The 17,069-nt window shown below is 38.4% G+C and overlaps 1 protein-coding gene across 1 annotated transcript in view; it reads right to left on the minus strand.

Moving 5' to 3' along the window:
- Window positions 1-17,069, minus strand: part of DTHD1 (death domain containing 1) — a 363,334-nt gene that overhangs the window by 41,390 nt on the left and 304,875 nt on the right. The window contains exon 8 of the mRNA XM_044062088.1: window positions 8,461-8,518. Coding sequence (XP_043918023.1) covers window positions 8,461-8,518 — 58 coding nt within the window. The remainder of the gene's footprint in view (window positions 1-8,460; window positions 8,519-17,069) is intronic.

Raw genomic sequence — 17,069 nt, forward strand, 5'->3', positions numbered from 1 at the left:
ATTTTACTGATGGATTGCATTTCACAATACACCTATTAGTTTGCTGTCTACATTTTTCTCATTAGCTGTTGGCATAAATATGTATATCAGTCATTCCTTGACTAATAAAAATGTTTCTAAAGAGTGCTACCTGACATTTCATTAAAAGTTTTATCCTGGAAGTGGAACACTGTATAGCTCATCAGATGAGGAACTGAAAGCACAGCTGCAGGTTGTCAAAACATTTTTTCAGATGATATTGGAATATTATTTGGGCTTGATAAATGTAAAAAAGCAACCTTTAAATAAGGGAAACTGCAGCACCAGGAAAACAGTTTGGAACAAAAATGTGAAATAAAAGAGGGAGTGTATAAATACTTGGAAATTAATGAAGGATCAGCAATGAAATGTGAATGAATGCAAATAAAGCTACTAAGGAGTACTTTAGAAGACTTAACTTAATCCTGAAAACAGCATTGACATCTAGGAACAAGATCCAAGCCATAAATCAATTTTCTCTTCCTGTCCTAACTTATAGTTTTGGAGTGATTGACTGGCCCCAAAAAGTATTGGATAGATTGTATATTAAAACAAGAAGGATGGTCCATGCTTATCAAATGATTTATAAAAGTCAGTGTATACCAAGATTATATATTCCCCATTCCGAAGGAGGGATGGGCCTCCTTGAAATTGATTACATGTATAGATCTGCAATCGTGGGACTCCACACATATCTACTGACCTCACAAGATCCAAATGTAGTGAAAGTTTTGAAACATGAGGTGAATAAATCTAAGATGATTTCTCTGCCTAATTTAGAAGAAGCATATCAACATCAAGCAGGAATGGAAATCAAACCAGAAGTAGATAAAAAACAGGCAGCAACTGAATGTGCCAAAATACAAAAGAAAGAATATAAGGTGAAGGATCAAATGAAAAGGCAAGAAATGTGGAAAAGAACATAACTATAGTTGCAAGTATAGAAAACTTCTAGAAGAGCCTCATGTTGATCAAGAATGAATGCAGGAATGGTTAAGGAGAGGCAAATTCACATCAAGAAATGAAAGGTTAATTTTGGCAGCCCAAGATAGTTGCCTACGTACACACTGGTTTACAAAGTCCATTGAACATGCGGGAGAGACAGACGTATGTAGGTTTTGTAAAACCGAATTGGAAACAGTCACACACCTTGTTGCTGGTTGCGACGCACTAATGACAGAGGGTCTGTACACTGAAAAGCATAATAATGTGGCGAGACTGTTACACTGGATATTGTGCAAACAGTATGGTAGCAAAATAGCTGAAAAACACTGGAAACGATCCACAAAGAATCATAGAACATGATGAAGTTTATATAACACGAGATCACCCAATACCAACAGTTCAAAAGATAGAGTCTGGAAAACCAGATATAGTGGTCCAAGAAAAGAAGACAAAAATAGCATTGTTCATTGAAATCGTCACACGTAGTCACTACAGTGTCTTGCATACAGAGAGTCACAAAGTCATAAAATACCTTGATCTGCAGGCAGAAATGAGAGCCATGTGGATGAAAGATTCTCAGACACTTCCAATAGTAGTAGAAGAAACTGGTCTGATAAAAAAGAATTTACAATCGTATTTAGATATGTTACCAGTTCATGTAACACTGTACAAATTGCAGAAGGAGTCATTACTGGGCACATTGTGGATGCTGGGAAAAGCACTACTGGCTAACATCAAAGACTGAAACAATACTAATTTCATGAACTTTAATTGTACTTTAACTTAGGAATGGGGACAATTCCCATCATGGTATTAGAAACCCAACTGATTTGAAGAAATTAAAAAAGTCAGAATTACCAGGTATGCAATATAATTAATTCTCAATGTACATATAAATATGATATATATATATATATATATATATATATATATATATATATATATATATATATTTTATATATATATATATATATATATATATATAGTGTGTGTGTGTGTGTGTGTGTGTGTGTGTGTGTGGGTCTACTTTAAAAGACCGAAACGACGATTCCCCGACACGCGGAAAACAAAGACCAAACGACCGACAGGTAAGTTTATCGAAAGGGTGATTTGCCGACAGCGGAAAGACTGACAAGGGTAATGTGTGATCCCGACTTGGTAAGTGTGCGACAGTGACGGAGTTAGGAGCGGTCAGGTAAGTGTGTGATATTGTGGGATTTTGGGTTAGGCTGCGGGAAAGGTGAGTGTGTGTTAGTGTCTGAGTTAGGGTTCGAGTAAGGTAAGTGTGTGATAGTGAGGGACTGTAGTTTAGGGACGGGTTAAGTGAGTTAGGTTTAGAGATAGTGACGGGCTTTATGTTTTGGGTGGGTTAAGTGAGTTAGGGTTAGGTGCAGGTAGGTGAAGGGGTTAGGGTGGGTTAAGTGAGTTAGGGTTAGGGTGCAGGTAGGGTGAGTGTGTAGTGTCGACCTTAGGGTATGCTATGTAGTGTAATGTGTTGTTTACGTTCGGTGTGTCGGTGTAATGGTGTTCGGTGTTTTGTGTTGTCGGTTATGTGTGTTGTCGGTTATCTGGTCTCGGTGATTTGTGTGTCGGCGAACTGGCGTGTCGGTCTTTCAAAGTAGACCCGTGTGTGTATGTGTGTGTGTGTGTGTGTGATATTGGATCTACTTCAGTAGATCAAATGTGTACAAAACCGAAATTTACTTTACCAAGACGAGAAGATCGCAATTTGAAAATCACAAATGTTTTCAATTTTGAAACTGGTAAAAACGAAAAAGTAACTGCACATGTCAAACACCACTAGCAGCATGTGAATAGAGATCACAGTGTATTGCCAGAAACACCTGCTCCATTTAAGCACTGCATTTAACATAAAAATGTACCTTCTTAAATGTCTTTGACTGAAGATTGCAGTGCAATGAGAACTGATAAGTTTAACTTTTTCTCCACTGCAGTGCGATCTCAGAGTTAGTATATTAAATTTGCAGGAGTTGTGGGGGTACTAGGGGCTGAAAAGACATTAAAAATGGTACATTTTTATGTTAAATGCAGTACTTAAATGGACAGGTGTTTTTATCAATATACTGTGATCACCATTCATGTGCTGATAGTAGTAACTGACATGCGCAGTTGCTTTTTCATTTTTACCAGTTTTGAAACTGTAAACATTCATGATTTTTAAATTGCAATTTTCTCATCTTGTTAAAGTAAATTTCAGTTTTGTATGCATTTGACCATAGACAGACACCTATATGTATGCATATGTAGATCTATATGTATATTTTATATATATATATATATATATATATATATATATATATATATATATATATATATATTTATAGCCAGCAAGGTGAGATAGAAGAGACACTGAGGGAGAGAGGGAGAAGGATGAGAAGTCAACTGGACAGTAAACTTTGGCATGAGATGTGTCTTATCTGCGTATGTCAAGAGGATTGTTTTTTGTTTCTTGTGTCATTTGCATTGTGATACTTATCACCCATGTGTCATCTCACTTTCTTATATGGACGTACATCTGGTTTTCAGTTTGCACAACCAACTGCAAATGGTAAGCACACCTTTTGTATTCTTATTAACGTACATAAGATTGATGTACAGTATGTTCACCTGAAAAGTTATTTTTTCAATGCATTCACATTTATTCTTTAATATGCTGTTGAAACATGGATCTCCAATAACCAACTCATACTTAACCCTAAAAAAACAAAACTCCTACTCTTCCCACCTAAATCAGCAAATCACATTAAGACCTCCTTTACCATCTATTCACTCAATAACACCCCAATCATACCTGAATTAAGCTCAAAACTGCTAGGCATCACTATTGATGACCAGCTTAAATTTGATCTCCACATAAATAACTGCATTAGGAAAACCCACCAGAAGCTAGGACTGCTTTACAGAAATAAATTCCTTACTCAGGAATCACAAACAACGCTCACACATGCCTACCTTCTTCCCTGCTTAACATACTGCTCCCAAATTTTTACTAATCTAAATTCCACACTTACTGCTAGATTTCAGACTACATACCACAAAATAGCTAGATTTGCAACCCAACAACCCCACAGATCTCACCACTGTCTCTCACTTAAATACTTAAACTGGCTAGAACTGTCTCAACTCCTCCTCTCTCAGCTCCAAACTATACATGCAGTCCTATATCAACCATCCTTTTGGCCAGCCTTACACCCTATAATCTCCCATTGTGCTCCCACAAGAAACCTCTGTAGCTCTTCTCAAGACCTTCTAAAAATTTATAAGCCCAAATCTAAAGGAGGTCAAAATATATGCAGCTACCACCCCTCAATGGAATGGAACAAGCTACCTCATGAGATTCGAACACAGGCTCATCCCAAAAAGTTTAAGCTGGCACTAAAAGAACATCTTACCAAAAAGTGGATCTGCCAGTGCTCAAACCCTCCTTGAAAACTCTCCATCTCCTCGTCTGACTCTCCTTCCACACTTTCCCACTCATTAAACTCCTCTCCAAATAGACTTCTTCCTGCAAATGTTCACATAATGTATTTGTTTTTGCATTTTTACCTTTAATTATTTGTTGAACCACTATACTTCTGCTTTATTTTAACTTTTCTAAACCAATTTGCTGTAATTCCACTTGTAAAATATTTTTGAGACTCTACCATTCTACTATGTATGTACTGAAGCTTTTTCTCCACTTGTTTTTTAAACCTCTAACTTGCACCATATGGTTATTAAGTATGTACTGGAGCTTTTCTCCTCAGGCCTCTGCTGAAAAAGAGCTTCAGCTCAGCCAGACATTACCAGTCAACAAATGTAAAATAAAATAAAATAAACAAAATAAATAAATAAATACATTTCACTTAACATAAGTTTGATCAATTGATATTCTATTTCTCTCTTTGTTGAGTTGATGACTTGTTATATGTGACCTTGCCAGTGGTACTGTGGAAGTCCTCCTGCCTCATATCAGGGTATCAATATTCTCTGATGATAATGGTGACAATGAAGAGATGCTGTCTAGTGGAGCAGAGGGTCACCCTGACACTGAGGTTGTGGTTCCAGCATCTCCTGCCCCATTTCAGATACAGTTAGTATGCCTATGCTAACCCATGACACAGAGACTTCAGACCTAGGACAGTTTGAGGATGACACAGTTGATCAGACTAGTGTGGTTACTCCAGTTGTAGAACTGGCTGACTCTCACCATAACCATCATGAGAGCAAAGCATACACACATATGGGTTGGTAGTGATGGCTGGAGGAGGCCTGATGTCCACCATTCTCCTGATGTTGGTGTGTTAGTAGCTGCCACATGATGTTTGTCTAGGACTGTCATGGAGTAACAGACATGTTCCACCCAGACCTCAGGAGAGATGGTACTAAACATTGTGCATTCTGGCATGCCAAACTCCTGAACCATGTATGTAACTGTTTAGACAGGATGAATGACATTCTGGTTCGGGCAGTGTCTGTATAATCTGCTGGGGTAGGTTGGCATTCATGTGGCCAGAAAGGCACTACATTGTCCAGTTTTAGTAGACTTGGCTATGCAACAACTTGCTCCCGTAGTGGCAGTGTGATGAGAACTCATCCAGCAGACATCATTCAAGTTCAGGTAGTACCGGACATCTAGACAGGGCCACAGAACCAGCAGTGCAACTTCTGGCAAAGGTAGTTCTCATCATTGGGGGTGATGATGCTGAACTGATTAGTCTACTATGCATGGCTCACACCTGTCCAAGGTGCCATGTCATAGTGGTAGCACAGTGCTTGTCTGTGCTCACAGAGACACACGCAGATTCAACAAAAACTTTTCCATACCTACACACACACACACACACACACACACACACACACACACACACACACACACACACACATTATCTGAGCAGTACTGCTGACTACTATGCATATCTTGCTACTGGCCCTGAAAATTGGATACTTTATTTTTTTTTTACTTGCAAATACTCACTTCTCTGTTGTCAAGCTTGCCCTCCTGTATCCTCTCACTCTTTGCAAGTGGTGATGACTGTACCCTGTCCTTTGTACATTTCTTTGTGAATTCAGGTTGCATATATGTCTGATACACAGAGTTAATAGCTAATACTTGCTGATAGAGAAGCTTGCTTTAATGAAAATGTATTGCAGAATAAATGTTTTTATTTATCGTTCGTACTCATTTGTGACTGAATGATTATGAAATTGTTGACTCTCATTGCATTTCTGTTAGTACTCTTCGTAATGTAATCAACGTAAACATGTACGTATTACTTAATACTATATTTGTGCAAATGATGCTGCCATTGGCCTGCTCACTGGTTTATTTACATTGGTCATCTGAAATCCTTGATGGACAGTATTAGGCAACATCCATAGCTTAGATTGCAATCATCTGTCATAAGATATTACTGTACGCAAGGGACATGTTCCAGCTTAGGGACATATATATGGAAGTAATCGGGTATATAACTCTTTTTTTTAACCAACAAAAATAAAGCACCAGTCCTGTGAGGTAAAAATAATAATAAACCAAAGGTTGGAATGGATGGCCATTTATTCACATACACAAACGGCTGTCCATTCCAACCTTTGGTTTATTATTATTTTTACCTCACAGGACTGGTGCTTTATTTTTGTTGGTTCTGTGTTTTGGTTGGCACCTTGCTTCCTTCATCATTAACTCTTTTTTTAACATACAGGTTCCATACATTGCTTGCTAATGCTGCAGCTATAAGATGTGTCCTTGGAGACTGTACCTGTCTCATCCGAACAGAACACAGCCATTAAGTGGTTAAGTAAAGGCTATACAGTTTTGCAGGCATCAGTTTTAATATTTGCATGTGCTTAGACTCTTAGGTTTCCATGTAGATAGCATGTGTGCTATCCTTTGCCTCCTAGCAAGAGCCATGGAACATTGTGCATGCCTATGTCTGCTGGCAGCATCAGTGGCTGGTGGTTCTCCCTCAGACATCTTATGTGTATTTGCTGGACCTGTTGGTCTTGCCTGTGGGCCTGCCCCTAGCTGTCCTTGTTGAAGCTGTTTCCTGAAAACTATAATGTGCAACAAGGAACAGACTAAGTATTTTGCCAGAGGCTGTTGGGTCATACTGTACAGCACCTCTTGATGAGTTTAGACACTGGAACCTTGATTTAAGCATGTCAAATACATGCTCTATGATATTCTTAGTTTGAGCCTGGGCATTGCTCTATCCTTGCTCAGTGGGGTTGTACGAGTTTCTCATAGGTGTCATGGGCCAAGGTTCCAGTGCATAACTTGCATCCCACAGTAGATGCTCTTGTGGAAAGTCACCCCTAGCAAACCTTGTATACAGCTCACAGGTATGCCATATGTGTGAGATGTGAAAGCTGCATGGGTTACCTGCCGAGACACTAATGATCTCTTGAGCATTACAGACAACCTCACATTTTACAGAGTGGGATCTTTTCCTGTTAATGTACCTTCTTCCATGTTCATCAGGTAGGGCTTTTATTTCTATATGTCTGCAAACTGTGGCCCCCAAAGCTTCAAGGAAGTGTTCTATTGCATAAAATTCCTGCATGGTTCTTGCTCTGTACTCTGGGGTTCATAGGAAACAACTATGATTCCTTGCATGTTGTAGTATTGCATTTAGAAACTGATGTAATATTCTAGAAACTGAGGCCTGTGACACCCGTAATGTATCTCTTGTAGTTCTCTGGAAAGTACCGGTAGCTAGTACATGTAAAGCTACACATACCTTTGTTTCCACTGGGATAGGCTCTCCATGATTCCCTGAAGCCTCATCTGAGGGTGGCAGAGGTTGCATATTTCCTCTAGTATTTCCCTGACCACCCTGTATTGCTGTACAATTTCTGTATCATGCAGCCCATGGTAAGTTAGTCAAACAGAGTCTAAACACACTTCTTCTTGGCTGCGGTCCGGCAGCAGCATCTTGAATTAATGCCTGTTGCACATACAGGTTAATGATGGCAGCGGGGACCCCTAACATTTTTTTAATTATAATTGTGACTGTATGCAAGGAGTTTTGGATTTCAAGACAAATGGCTATACTGAGTGTACACGATTACTTTATACATTCATTAACAGCTTCTCAATGTTGGATTGGTTAATTAGCATGTAACTCAGCTAAGTATGCTTTCATTTTCTTATTCTGTCATTTTTCCTTGTGTAGTACCATTTAATTAATAGTTAATAGCATGATATCATGTGTGGAGTGCACAATAATGCATACATGATAGCAGCGTTTTGTCTAGGCATTCATGAATCTGCACTGTAATCTTATTTCTTAATTTATAAAATACAAATACATTATTCTCAGTTAGTAACAGACACACAGCCACACTCAACTTCATTTTTAATCTCATTCTATGTTTGAATTTTAAAAAATCTGCTATTTTAGTATCAGTAATATACTGCTTTTACATGCCTATTCTGTCAGGCAAATAAAATAATCAACATAAAAAAATAATAAAAAATACTGTTTATCTCACCTGTTGAGTCAGATGAAATGCTTTTTGCACTTGATGGGCGGTTAACAATTCTTTCTCTCTGCAAAAAAACATAACTATAGCAAGGTATTTAAACTTAAAATATCAATTTATCATCTTTTCATTGTGTTCATGATTTCACTGATCACATGAAACAGAGAATGTAGCAGGTTAATGACATTCACCAGTGATAACAAACTGTCAATAGCAAAGAAATTTTCATCAGATAGATAACAATAAAATATTTTTCTGATAAATTATTGACCATTATAGCAATGTATGACTCTGTATCTTTGGTTAAGCTTTATTTCCTGTTTCATCTGCTACCAGTGCTGTTAACACTGCTGCTGTGTTGGGTATATCACAAAGCAAGGATAATCTATCTAGACCTGTACTCTTCAGTCATGTAGAAACTCAATGTATTTTCTTTATTATTTATTTTATGACTGTTTCCATAAGTATCATAATATTATTTAATATGTGTATTATTCAGTTATGCAAGAGTATTTTTTTCTTATTTATTGCATGACTAACTGTTTCCAAATGTGTAATAATATTATCTAATCACAAGACCAGGAGAGAAGGAAATAATTCTTACAATCGCGTGCCAATTCCTATCAGGCATGTCATTTTATCAGAGCTGTAGCTGTCTCATTTGGCACTTCGTGCTTCTTTCGGATCTAGGGCCTATCAACACAAACATGAAAAAAAGACCCTTCTCCAATCCGGCACTCCTCCATTTTGTAAGGAGAAGCTATACCTCATGTCTTAATGTGACGGCAAAAAAAAAAGGTCCCTTCTCCAGTCTTGTGCTGCTACCTTCCTTATATCCCAATATATTAGCATCACACACTCTAAATGAGAGGGAAAAAAGGCCCATTCTCCAGTCTGGGCTTCTCCCTTCCCTAAGGAGGAGTACCAGGGCATACATGCAAGAAACAGGATTTGATGCTAACTTCTGGTTATTGGTTAGGCTTGTAAAAAGTCTACAGACTCATAGCCTGGTATTTACTATGAATTATGAAGCTATGAACCTAATACCCTCACACTCTATTGCCCCATAGAGGACATGTGAGAAGAGTAAATTAATGAAAAAATAAGATCTGCCGATCACACCCCCAGCACCTTTCACCCACCCCTCAATCTACCCTAGCTACACATCTGCAGTTCCTCCTCATTCAGCTTACTGATATCTACCCTAGCTACACATCTGCAGTTCCTCCTTGTTCAGCGTACTGATATCTACCCTAGCTACACATCTGCAGTTCCTCCTCATTCAGCGTACTGATATCTACCCTAGCTACACATCTGCAGTTCCTCCTCATTCAACGTACTGATATCTACCCTAGCTGCACATGTGCAGTTCCTCCTCATTCAGCATACTGATCTCATATAGGTTTGCAGTTATCAATACTGTATGACATTTACTTTACCATCTAACAGAATCTGTTTTGTGTAGAAATGGTTGATTCTCCTAACCACAGTGTTTAGAGCACCACATCTCCCTACTCAGTGTAAAACTCTATGCAGATAACATAGCCATCAAAAATTATGATCAGTGCCTTCTGACAGGGCCAGACTTAAGCACCATGAATAACCACTAAAACATTTTATCCTTTAAATCTCTTGGTCTTTGGCTAGAGCCACCCTTTAACTTTCATCTTCACATTTAGAAAATGAGAAGGGAAAGCCAGTAAGTCCTCTTCTGAGTACAATAAATGTTCACCTTTCATTCTCATCATGCAGAAAAGCCATCACTAAAGGAATTCCTATTGCCCAACAAGAGTATAATCTCCAAATAATATCTGTTGCATCAAAAAAGGACCTCTCCACACTTCAAACAACAAACAACCTCCAGCAAAATTTGCCAGATATTCTCCCTAGTGCCAAAAACTGAACATCAATGCTCAGTACTCAAAAAAGCAAGTGAGATCTCCTTCGCTGGAAGATTTATGGGTATATAACCTCAGATCACTGTCTCATCTTGCACACTCCTGTCCAAAAAAAAGCAGCTGCAGTTTCCCTATTATAAGGCACAAGCTATGTGAGGCCATATTACCAGACATTAGAGATACAGCCGTCTTAACAGAATTCAGTTAAAACTCAAAGAATTCCCATTAAAAATGCACCCTGTCACTGCTCTAAAAACTTAGGAATAAGCTAAATGCACTTATTTATTTGTATTTGTAAACTAGGACAAAGCACTGATTCTCCCTTTGAAAAAATTAAGCTCCTACAAATTGTAACAGGAATACTATATGCTTAGCATCACTTTGCAAAATGCTATAATAATCTGCATACCACATTTCTCTGAAATTCACCCATAGTTTTCTCTTTACTCCATCCCAAGGAGTCTCTACTTTTGCAAACAAAAGAAACAGCATACACGGATGCAAACATGTGGTACAAATATCTTTTTAAATAATTCAAGCACAGCTCATTAATATTTGATTGACGTCTACTGCATCCTTTGTCACTCTTTCTACTTGTGAATGCAGGACATTAACATTCTTTGTATGTTAAGCATGTATTCAGTTGCATTTCTGATTGTGTGAATTGCACATGTGCATTGTTTTTCTTAACTATTTCAATTTTTTTTTTTTTAATTTTATGTCACTGCCTTATGTCAATGCATAGAAGCCTCTGCATGCCACTGTGTTAAGATTACAGGATTTACCTTGGCACTGAGCCTATTAAGCCACCAGAAGAGGCGATAGGGACCAAAATCCTGAAGGAATGATGACCTTTCCACTAGTCATCTGTCACTCTTATCACTAACTAAATAGTCATGGGATGTGAGAATGATGGGGCTAACCAGTCAACAAAGAGTCTGTTATTGCAGCAGGTCAGGTACTTTGGTCTCCAATACCTCTGTCTGGTGTCTTGATTTGTTTGGCATCAGTTGGGGCTTGAATCACAAGTCCTGTTTCTGCAAAAAGGACATCATGCCACAGGAGACATAGTTGACACAAAAATCCTCAACCTGAAGGGATGACTGCTTCTAATCCAAATGGCAGTCAGTCACCACACTACTTGCAAAATGGCTGAGAAGCAAAGGAATGAATGGTCAATTGTGTGGCAAATGGGGATCTAGTTCAGATTATTGGATTTATAAAATGTCGAAATTCACATTGCCGTGACCATATATAGTCACCATTTTAAAACATTAAAACCAAGAATTAATGATTAACCAAGAATTAATTTGATTAACTGTGTTGTTTTATTAACTTGCATTACATCTGCACTGCATTTTTTCACTGTTTTACTGTAAAACTGTTTAATTAACTGAGTGTGAACTGTTTTGCTGTTATATTTAAGTGTGTATCTGTTCTCCTGTTTTAAATCGACCTAAACAGAGTTCAGAATTTTTTTCCCTGGAAGATGTTGACATTTGTGAGGTCATCAAACTCTGGTTCAAAGTTACGAAGAGCTACCCAGCCTTAACAGGTATCTTGTCCTACTACACTTTTAGACCCCAAATGGAGGGCTACAAAGCCAAAGGAGGTGGAGTTTCAATATTTATCAAAGACATACACACTTCCAGGCTGGTCAAACAGTATGACTCACAAGAGACCCTCCAGGTGCAGTTAACCGTTGACAAAACACCTACTCAAATCATAGTTAGCTACAGGCCCCCAACCATGACTCATGACACCCACTCCACCTATCTAGACTTATTTGAATCCATCAAGATTCAATGTTTTACCCTGATCCTGGGTGACTTTAACTACCCAACCATAGAGTGGAAGACCTATTCTAGCCCAAACATGAAAGCGCAGAGATTCCTTGTCTTCATCAGTGCCAATGCATTGGATAAGCTGGATGGACATGCTCCACTTAAAAAAAATCCCAATCCTTCAGAGCCACATGCTCCATGTATCTAAACCTTGTCATCATAATAAACAAAACATACTGGATGGATAGGTTCCTGACCCAGAGACTCCCCATACTCTGGAATAGACTTCCCATACATGTCAAGCAGAGTGCCTCCTTGGCCTTCTTCAAAAGGAACCTTGATGATTGGATGGGAGATAGGAAATTCACCCCGGGGATCATGTCAGTCACCCTGCTAGACAGGGGTCCAGGGAAGTAAATATTGTGGGAAGAAATATCCAAGGAATTGTTAGGGCTAGGCTTGTATGGGGCCGATAGCCTAGTACCAACCTATGAACCTGTGAACCTATGACACCCACATGAGAGGTGAAAATATCCTAGACCTGGTACTAACCAACATGAGTAGCCAATGTTGCACCCCTACAGTGTCAACCTCCTTGGTAGGATTCAACCATAAAGCGATCACTTTCAAAGTCACCATTTCCCCTGACCCCCCCCCCCCCTCCTTGCCAGGGTCAAACAAAAAAACTTTTCCAAAGCTGACTACAACCTCCTAGGAGTAGGTATAAACAGTTTTACAGCCACCATCCCTTCACTTGGAACTAGCACTAATGTCCAAGTCTACACCAAAAAAATACATGAGATCCTACATAGCTGCATGGACTCAGCAATACCTTACAGGACCAAATCATCTTTCTCAAGGAAGAGTAAACTTGTCTGGTGGACAGCAGGAATAAACACACTCTATAATAAAATGAACAAATTTCTGTCCAGGACCAAGAAGGAGCAGGTGCCAAGTTGGAAGATATCTCTCCTTTGTCTGAACAAGCAAATAAATTTACTGGTGAAATCCTCTAAGGCTAACTTCGAGTCCAAACTGGCCACATCTACTAAGGATAATCACAAGGCCTTCTTCACATACATCCCCAGTTTCAAAGGTAACACTCAAATCTACTCTGAACTAGTGGTCAGAAACACTACATACACAAATGCAGTAGCATGGACTCAGCAATACCTGACAGGACCAAATCATCTTTCTCAAGGAAGAGTAAACTTGTCTGGTGGACAGCAGGAATAAACAAACTCTATAATAAAAGGAACAAATTTCTGTCCAGGACCAAGAAGGAGCAGGTGCCAAGTTGGAAGCAATCTCTCCTTTGTCTGAACAAGCAAATAAATTCACTGGTGAAATCCTCTAAGGCTAACTTTGAGTCCAAATTGGCCACATCCACTAAGGATAATCACAAGGCCTTCTTCACATACATCCCCAGTTTCAAAGGTAACACTTAAATCTCCTCTGGACTAGTGATTAGGAACACTACATACACAAACGCAGTAGATATAGCCAACCTGCTGGCAGACAGGTTCAGTGAAAACTTCCCACTATTGGTAAACCAGGACATTCCCAGCACCTGGCCCCTTCCCCTCATCACCAGGGAGCAGGTTTTTAATGCCTTCTCAAAGGCAAAAAATACAGCCTCCATGGGATCTGACAACATTCCTGGCTGCGTCTTACATAAACTCAGGCATGAGCTCTCAGCACCATTAGGCTGACTAGATGGGAAACAGAAAATACACCACTGGAATCCCATCTGTGTCCCTGCTGGACAGGGGAAGCAGGTCCTGACTTTGTGGGAACATGAGTGAAATTTTTGGCTAGGCTTATAAGAGCCTCCAGGCCAATAGCCTAGTATCATCCTATGAACCTATGAACCTATAAGAAAACAAGACTAACAGTGTTTTTTTTTGGGGGGGGGGGGCAAGACCCCCATGACCCCTCATACCCCCTGCTAACTATATATATTAAGTCCAAGTCTGCACTATAGTGAGAAACAGGGCCCATTCCCAGATCCCCCACTGTACTGCAATTGCAATTGCAGTACAGTTTGAAGCTTTAAAATGTCATTCATATGGACTCAAACCTGTGAATTTCGACACTTTACATCTTTGATAATCTGAACTTGACCCTACAAATGGGAGGCAGATGGTCAGCAGACAGGAAAAAAGGCATGACAAAAGCAATAACAACTGAAAAGAAGGAGAAGAGTCCTGCTCATTTTCAGAAAACATCGATCTGAACTTGGTAGATTTATATAGCACATTAAGAAAATATCTACTTGAGATCAAAGATTCATGAGATCATGAAGTTAAGGATGCCACAATTCAATGTTATTTATATGATGAGAGACATATTTACATAATATGGCATTTCTGATGTTTAAGCAGAGAAATCATCTGCTCTAATCAAGTCAATATTCAATACTTTTTCAGGGAACTTAAAGTAGCAACTATTCACAGTTAAATAGCCAAGCTGAATGAACAGTGCAAAAGTAAGTATTTGGAGAACTCACAAGTCTCATAAATCGGTAATGATGGTCATCTAATATTACTGCAGTATAGAACAACATCGCTGCTAAATGTGCATCTGTTGCATGTTCAGTTATTAATGGATCTCAGTCTGAAGAGTGTGATTCCTGAAGAGTATGATTCCTCCAGCTACCTCTTTGCTGACTCCTGGGAACAGAAACCAGTTTAAGAAAGAGACAAACAGAACAAGTCAATATAAAAGTTATATTGTGATAGACAAACTAGGACTTTTTTCTGATTTGAAGGAAGAAGAGAAGCAGAAAAATCAGTAGGGTTATGAGAAACAGCCTGGAGCAATTGTTTTGTAGAAACATCATCAGCAAAGAGCACTTATTACAAAAAAATCAAACCTGACAAAGTGCTAAGGAAAAAAAAACAATAGGACTGTGAGGGGAAAATAACCTTTGTCCAAACAGAAGTTTCAGAACAGGTATCCAAGGAGACAGCCACGTGGTAAGTCAAGTGACCATCTATCAGAAATGTCATAGGAGCTGTATTGTCACAAGAAATTCAATGTACAGCTTCCGGTACAGGTACCATTGTTTCCCAAAGTCCCCTTCCCAAAGTTTTCAACATTTGAAAAACACTAAGACTACAAGTCTGATGCTGTAACATATGGTACTGTATCTTTATTAAGCCGTAGTCTTTACAAATGTCAAAATACCACTAACTCCATGAGATCTGTTTTCAATGTATGCAAACTGAAAAAGTTGAAGACACAGCATTGCAACATTTGCCTGGGATTCCTAGACAAGTATTGCTTAGAACTGAACTATTAAGTTGCCTTATGGAGAGTATTGGGATTTAAAGAGAATGTGTAATGTTTGTTTCTTGAATGAAAACAGCCCCCATGCAGCAGCAAACCCCCACATATTAGAGTTGTACAAATCCACAGGGCTCATCTATGAATTCCAGCCATGGCTTCTGTTTATTTATTTGCTTGCATTAAAAGAACCTAAATGCTGCCACAGTGATCTCCATGCAATCATGTTATAATAATCCTTTTATACTTCTTAAATCAATTAACATTGAATGAAACTACTATGAACAGACTTAAAAGACCTATTCCATATACATCAGTAATAATAATAATAATATTATTATTATTATTAGTGAATACATGGCTTTCAAAGTAATCATAATGGTGTTATTCAGCATCCTTTTTTTATACCAGTGGGTAGTCAGAACACTGTCAGTAAGTCTTGGCTTTTACTTTAACCTTGTTAAGAAAACCCTGACATAACTCTACATGACATAGATGTTATAATGATCTTATATTTTAATCTTAGATATTGAAATCATCTGCACGTGTATTTAATAATATTAATTAATTACCGCATTTTCAAAAGGAGTTTCATTTTACAGTTTCTACTTAAACTTGGGAGCACAAGTCTACCTAATTTTTCAAATGGTGTATTTGGGACGCTTTCTACTTTTTCCAGAATTTGGCACATTAATCTGTGTGAGTTCTAACCCTTAACATATATATGAACAATAGTGCTCCCTCTCATGGGTTCATAGCTTCATAGGTTCATAGCTTAGAACTAGGCTAACTGCCCTTGTGAGCCATTTCAAGCCTAGCTAATTACCCCATGTGAGAATCAAACCCTGCAGCTTGTGTCTGTAAGGTAAACTCCTTAACCATTATGCCATCCTCTCATGTTTTTTCCCACAGATATGTCATCCTCATCTTAATATGAATCATGGGATTGCCTGCAGCACAGAGAACTAATGCTATGATATGTTAGCAGGTACTTCTTGTGGTGCAGGGTTGGAGTCCCTTCATTTCCTTTCTGTGTGACATTGAGCAAGTCACTTAACCAGACAGTGCTTTTAGTCGACTGGGAATTTGGACTCGGCTCCTTAATGGTGTCTTGGACTGTCAGCCTAGTAATTATCTATAAACCTATCTTGCTGCCCTTACTGCTGTTTAAGTTGTCAACTCTTTTTCATGCCTAGTATCTGTTCATGCCACTTTTATATTTATTTTTACTTTTAATTTGTTAACCAGAGTAGAACACTGATCTAAACAAAACAAAAAAGAAAAACAATAAAAGGTGCCCCAGAAACCAGTGAACATGACCAGCAACCACTTTACTGCACAAAAACACAGCAGTCAAGTGATTTTGCCTAATTAAAAGACTGTCAGAACTGCTTTAAAAAATGAACGCCAACACTTATATGCATTCAAAAAATCATGTGATGTCAATATCCAATGAAAAACAAACACTGATAAATGATAATAAAACACTATAAGAGTTAAATACCTTACTGTCTAAATGTCCTGTACCATATAAATGAAATGGAAAGAACATATAAAAAAGCATAAGCATACAAAACAACAAATATTGTTAATATGACCCACATTTTTTTTTAATTAATTAAAATAAAAGTTACCCCTCTAGGCTTTT

This window comes from Protopterus annectens, chromosome 2.part1 (assembly GCF_019279795.1).
Source record: "Protopterus annectens isolate FY-2018-M chromosome 2.part1, PAN1.0, whole genome shotgun sequence".
Lineage (NCBI taxonomy): Eukaryota > Metazoa > Chordata > Ceratodontiformes > Protopteridae > Protopterus > Protopterus annectens.